At 47.2% G+C, this 6,475-nt stretch overlaps 1 protein-coding gene; it reads right to left on the reverse strand.

The window, feature by feature from the left end:
- Positions 1-5,476: 5,476 nt before the first annotated feature.
- GSTUM_00005909001 (uncharacterized protein) lies at positions 5,477-5,989 on the reverse strand. XM_002837996.2 has 1 exon: positions 5,477-5,989. The coding sequence occupies exon 1, from the start codon at positions 5,862-5,864 to the stop codon at positions 5,607-5,609; it is 258 nt and encodes an 85-aa protein (XP_002838042.1). The 5' UTR covers positions 5,865-5,989; the 3' UTR covers positions 5,477-5,606.
- Positions 5,990-6,475: the final 486 nt, after the last annotated feature.

Consider the following 6,475-nt stretch of genomic DNA (forward strand, 5'->3'; position numbering starts at 1 on the left):
TCATGATGTACGTGAGGGATGGGTAGCTTGAATGTGGGCATGTACTAGTACAGTACCTTGGTATGTATGTATATGATCGAGATATGGGGATAGGGTTTTGGATAAGAGGCTCTTGAAAACTTTATGTAGACGAGACAGCAAGCAAAGGGGGGGGGATATACGAATGGAAAGGGAAAGGTAGAAAGGCAGAAAGGTAGAAAAGGGAGATAGCGGACAGCTGGGCAATCAAAAGGAAAAAAGAGGGTGCCTGGAGTATGGTAGCAAGTACGGTTCTTTCCCCCGATCTGATCTGAGATCTGTGATGTTCTGAAATCCAGGCAAACCTCCGCGCTCATACACAACAATAAGGTAATGTAGATCTGCCCGGGTAGTAGGTAGGTACGATGATAAAAGTGTATGTACTGTACCTAATCCACAAAAAAAAAAAAAAAAAACAGTAGACCTCCAGCAGTACGTGCTCGTATTGATGAGGGCGACGACGAAGACGACAGCAAGTAAAATAAAAGATGACCGCAGCCGTAAGAAAGCAGCAGCCAATCCTTCAGAATAATAATACCTTTCACACCCTCTCAACACCCCAATCCACAACAAAAGCAATGATCCCACGGTAATTCTTTCACCCCCAACAACCCCTGGCCGCTGTTGCTTATTTTTCCAGTGTAGCGAGAAATGAGGAAAAGAAAATAATGGGGTGGACGATGATAGTGGTAGTGATGGTAGGTGGGTGTCTCTGTTTCTAGGACCTTTCAAGATGCTCGTAAACCAGGGTTTCGGGGGGCGGCGGCGGTGGAGTAAGTGGTCGTCAGGAAGAACAATCAGGAACGAAAATGGTGGGTGTATTGTCGGTATGTATTGGATGGAATGGTGTGGATGATGATGTGGACAAAGTCTTGTAGAGCTGAACGAGGGGTGAAATGGTCCCCACAGGAAGAGGATAAATTTAAAGGCTAGTGAGTACTCGAGTGGTAGGATTCGTGCCGTAGCCTTTTCTGCTCGACCGACTGAAGAAGAGGAAGAAGGAAAATGGTGTGACGAAAGCAGCGGAATATCATATACTCGAGCAAGTGAGTGGAATGAGCCGAACAGCACAAACGCATTGAGCAAGGAAAGACAAGAAAAGGCCAGGAACAGATCGCGGTGCTACTCTACTTATGACTGCATCTCCGTTGACTTCTCTCAAGAATTAAAGATGTTCGCTGTGAGCCCGTGGTACATGCTCTCCACCACGCAGCAGCTAGCTTGAGAAGTTTACTGGTCCGAACAAAAGGTCCGTCAGGATATGACACTCCGAGATAGCGCTTCACCCCCCCTCCTCCCTTCAGTTCCCAGCCAGCCCTTCCACTGTGCCCATTGCGGACGCGGAGATGTTCATTTGCTCATCAAGCCGCCATTCTGGATACCCCTACCTCCGTCCCGAAGATCTTTCCTTCGTGCCTCCCCGGAGGGGGTGGGGGTGACGGGGGCTTGGTATGCTTGGTGTGTGTCCGTGTTGCTGAAAATAAACTTGGGGGGGGGGGCAAGGCAAGGTACGGCTGCTACTACGGTATGTGCTATTCGAGTGCTACAATGGAAAGGCTGATATCGGTAATTAGTAGAGCAGGATACAGTTGAAGTTGTTGTCGAGGTGATTCCAAATGTTGTCAGGGTAAACTGGTACGAGGTACAGCGCAGTTACTCGTACAGTACAGTACAGTACTACTAGTAGTAGAGTAGAGTAGCGTAGGGCGATTCATATTCAATAACGAATAATAAATAATTAACCGGCAAGGTTCGAATACAGCAGATCTGGCAAACCCACCCAAACCCAGGAACCTTAACCTGCAGCGCATCGCATTGTATGTGCTGCATCTTGCGGAAGAGTTTTCCCTGCCGTAGCCAGGGCTCGGCGGTGCCGCTTGTTTCCGGACAGCACAGCACAGAGCACGATATCAAAAGTGAATAATAATAATTGCCCCAATTATTCCACCAGCAAATGGGCGAAATAAATGTGGAAAAAAAGGGTTTCTACCGAAGCCTCCCATGATAGGGTAGCGTGCTGGCAGTGGAAAGGAATTAAGAGAGAATGAATGAAAAAGAATAAGACGGACAACAGAAAATGTTAGGCTGTCCCCCTGTCCATTTTTTTCTCGCTCGAGTTGATATGTTATGGCCTGTTCGTGGTTCCCACAGACCGCATGGCTGGGGAAGGGCGGCCAGATGCATCTCCTCCTGGTCGCCGAAGGGAAGGGGCCATATGATGCGCAGTCGACGCGGGCCTTTTAGGAAGTGATTGACGACGTGCGACGATGCGAAGGGTCTCGGCTGACAAGATGGGGCACAAGGATCGCCTCCCAGTTACTCGAGTGCCGCAGAGTGCCAGCCAAAAGCTTCAACATTCCTGTCACGCATTCGGAAAGCACCCCTAAGAGAGCATCACTCATCCCATTCAACCAAGCCAACCACAACCACCCTTCTTCACCTCTCCATCTTTTCACCTTCCACCACCGCCATTCAATAGGAGACATCACCTCTTTCACCCCCCCACCACACGTACCGTGCGGGTACCTTTTACAGTGCACATATCATGCCCGTCACCAACTCTGTCATAAATCCCTACCTCTCCAACTTTCTGCGCCGTAGGGTACGAGTACACGTACTTGCAGTGCCGTACCCAGCTATCATACCCTAGACCAACAAACCTAGCCCTAGACACTCTCAGCTACCCGCCCACCCGTCCACCACACCCCCCCCCCCTTCCCCGGGTCGACCTTCGGCCCATGCATAGCGCATCCATAGAGCAAAATATTTATTGACGAAGCGAGTGAAATATGGATCGTAGTTCATCCCCGTAGGTCGTCGTCATCGTCCAGCATTATTATTGTTTCTCTGTTACCAAGGTATCGTCCGTCATATCTAGTGTTTAGGGTAGGCCATCGGGATGAGGAAGCCCACAGAGAACCGTGGGAAAAGCCGCTTTGACCTTTTTCCGAGACATTGGATTTTTTTATTTTATTTTTTCCTCAAAAAAAAAAAAGGCATGGGGTGAAAGTAGGGTGGATGGAGGGATAAAAAAATAAACTATCAGAAGTGGTGGTGGCGGTGGTGGTAGTGGTGGTGGGCAAGAAGAATCATCTTCCTGGGAAGGAAAAAAGAAAAAAAGAAGCGAATTTTTAAAAATGAAAAAGAAAAAGCGGCGGTGCCGAGATGGGGATGGGGGGGGAGCTGAGAAGGTGGGAATAGGAGTGGAATGAAGTCTCCCTTTCGCCAGTGGCTTCTCCAAGCGGGCCTACCGCAAAGAGAGGATGTCTTAGTTTCCTAAAAGCGGTCAGACCGTAAGAAGTCATGCAGGAACCTGCAGGGGCTGCGAGTCCTCGGTACGGTGGACGGGGTGTCACGAGGCCGAAAGCGACCAGGGAAGGAAATCCAATCACTTGCACCATTTCACAGAGTGGACGCCCAAACCTATCAACCAACTCAAAGGAGCCTGAGCGAACCCTCTTCACCATTAGGATGATGCTTGTGGGCGATGCGGCAGTGATACAATACGGTAACTCGTAAATTACAAGTAACTGTTACGGTATGATGTCAAAGGGTTTGATGTTAGGAAGAGTGAATTCTTTGCTATTTTTTACTCGCGTACCTGTTGGTCGGGTACAGTACGAGTACAGTACCCTACATGAGTAACCGTATCAAGCAGGATACTTGTACCTTGCCTGTGACAAGTGCCAAGTATAACCAAGCCACTCCTGATTCGGTGCGTTCGTGCTTGCCTAATTAACCTAGGAGTACCACCACTTACTCGTACATGCGCTCTGGTACTGTACCCTTAACAAGAGTACCCTACATATGAATGTCCGAGTGCCATCTCGGTATCATATTATTATGGAGATGATAATAATATTATGATACAAAAGGGAAACTCAGGGACTCGCAGGGCGTGTACTGTACGAGTATCATACATAACCTATGGAGATTGGCGATACCCTAACCAGTACCCGCCCTTCTCTTTTGTCGGGGAATGCGGCTTATCTCTTTGGCTCCGGACTAGCGGTAATTACCGCAATTCCCCTTCCGTTAGGGTTACCCCCCCAATCATCCCAGTTTTGGACAACCCCACAAACCAGAAAAGGGTTGTCTGAATAAATAAAACACAAAAGTCTAAATCCCCGACCACGACTCTATCAATTCCCGGTTTCCAACCCAGTGGAGAGAGTGAGAGAGCAAGAAAGGAAGGGAGGACGAAAGAAAGAGAAAGAAAAGAAGAAAGGTCCTAAAGTTAATCACTTACTGTGGGGGAGGGAAAGACGTCGCAAAAGATGAACCTGTTTGCGCCGATTCGCCCATAGGGCATCTCCGCCAAAATGAGATGGACCATTTATCCTCCCCCCCCTCACTCCATTGTTCGTTGGCAACAAAAAAGGGAGAAAAAGGGAGAGAGGAATGTATCTCTCTCTCTCTCCCTTCACCGACCAACATTTTTGACCCCTACACCCTACACCTGCCTACACAAACTCCCTCTCTTCTCCTCTCGCGCGCTCGTCATATGACCGTGTAGCCCCACGATGGTTATCGCACGTATCGTTGGTTGCCTTCTCCTGTCTTAGGTATAAGTTATCCCTCAGTTGCCGAATCAATCGATGAGGTTCGTTATTATTGTTTTTTCCTTCCCTTTTTCTTTCCTTTTTCTCACATCATGATTTCCTTGGTCGATGATCATCGCCGGGGATAATTCCCGGTACGAAAGATTTCGCAAAAATACTTTTTCTTTTCCTTTCTTTTCCTTTCCTCTTGTTCTCTTTTCAGAAGCGGCTTGGATACCATAGGATGAAGAAATGTGTGTGTGTGTGGGGGGGGGGGTGGAGAGACTGAGAGCGTGACAGTGAGTAGTAGATAGTTCAATAGGATACGGCATCATAATTATAATACTTTGATTTCTCTCCTTCTCGTGCACATGCCATACAATTAGGATAAATTTCTCAGTCCCTTTTTCTCCCTCCCCCAATACCCAAACCCATTTATTTCCCCACTCTGTACTGTAAATCGACTAGCTCATAACGCCTTGAGGAGAACGGGAAAAAAAGAAGAAAAAAAGTAAAATTCGAGAGGGTAAAAAAAGAGATTTCCGAACGGAACGAACCGCGTTTCTATAAAAGTACGATAGAAGTGCTCGTACTATATACTGTATAATTTTTTTTTTTTTTTTGCCCAGGTTCAATTCCGAGGGAAGGGGGGATCCGAACCGTGGAACGGAAGATGGAAAAAAATGAAATATGGAACAACAAGAAGCTTTGACTTTTCGGTAAAATGGGGGGGTAAACTTCTCTCTTTCTTTTATTATTTCGGCCACCAACTTCAAGCCCCAACCCATTTGCCTAGAAGTTACTATATTTATATAATGTAATAATATCAAGTCTTTATATATATAAGTTTGCCAGTGCCATGAAAAATGGAGCAATCAATCTCCCCCCATTTACCGTACCCGTACCGTTTTACCGCGCCATAACTCTGCTGGGTTTATAATCCCTCCTTTGCTGCCTTAACTCGTACCCAATCCATTCGAGCAACTCAAAGTATATATACTGTATGATACTCGTACAAGTACGTACTGTACAGTACTCCTACAGAACTTATACCCGGACACGAACGACCCGTCCAAAACCAGGCTCTCCCGTGGCGGGATAGCGACAGGGACGGACAACCCATTTTAATTGAAAGCGTTTACGGGTTGTATACAAGTGCTCGTACAGTAGAGTACTCGTACAGCATTGGCAGTATTGTACAGTACGCCCACCCAACCCACACTCATCAAGTACTACTGTTAAGAAGAAGAAAAAACTCCCGGGTGTTTTCCGCTCGGATGAAATCCCCTTCCAAAGTTCCAACATGAACCCGCCGGCACAGCCCTAGCCAAAAGATCAAACTCACCCCAAAGCACGAGTGATAAACTTGTAACCACCAGATCTACAATAACTCGTGTATATTCCCGGGGAAAAATTGTGAGCTCTCTCTCTCTACCCCTAACTTTTTATTATTAATAATTATTATTTATTTTACTTTTTTGATAGTAATAATAATAGTGATGATGCCATAACTCACTACTCCGTCTTCTCACTCTCTCGCTCCCTCGTTCCTGACTCGATCTGACCTGACCTGGCCTGGCCTGACCCAGCACAGCAGGCAAGCAGCAGCAGATGAGAAAGAGAGACCCATCCGGAGTTCCACCAGAGAAAAAAAAAAATACAAAATAGAACGGGCCGCAAACTCGGGACAAACGAACGGGTGATGGGGTCTGATCGGCAAAATTACGCCACGAACGCGAGTCGAGTCGAGTTGCTGGAGCGCACAACTCGAGTATAATATAAGCGAGGTTTTTGCCAATTTGACATGTCTCTCTCCCTCCCTCCCTCTCCCTCTCCCTCACTCTCTTTTTACCCATCGTCTTCTGAATTGGGGGTCTCGAGCTCTGTCGATCGGATGATTGATTACAAGTGGCCGT

This window comes from Tuber melanosporum, assembly GCF_000151645.1.
Source record: "Tuber melanosporum whole genome shotgun sequence assembly, scaffold_21, strain Mel28".
Taxonomy (NCBI): Eukaryota; Fungi; Ascomycota; class Pezizomycetes; order Pezizales; family Tuberaceae; genus Tuber; species Tuber melanosporum.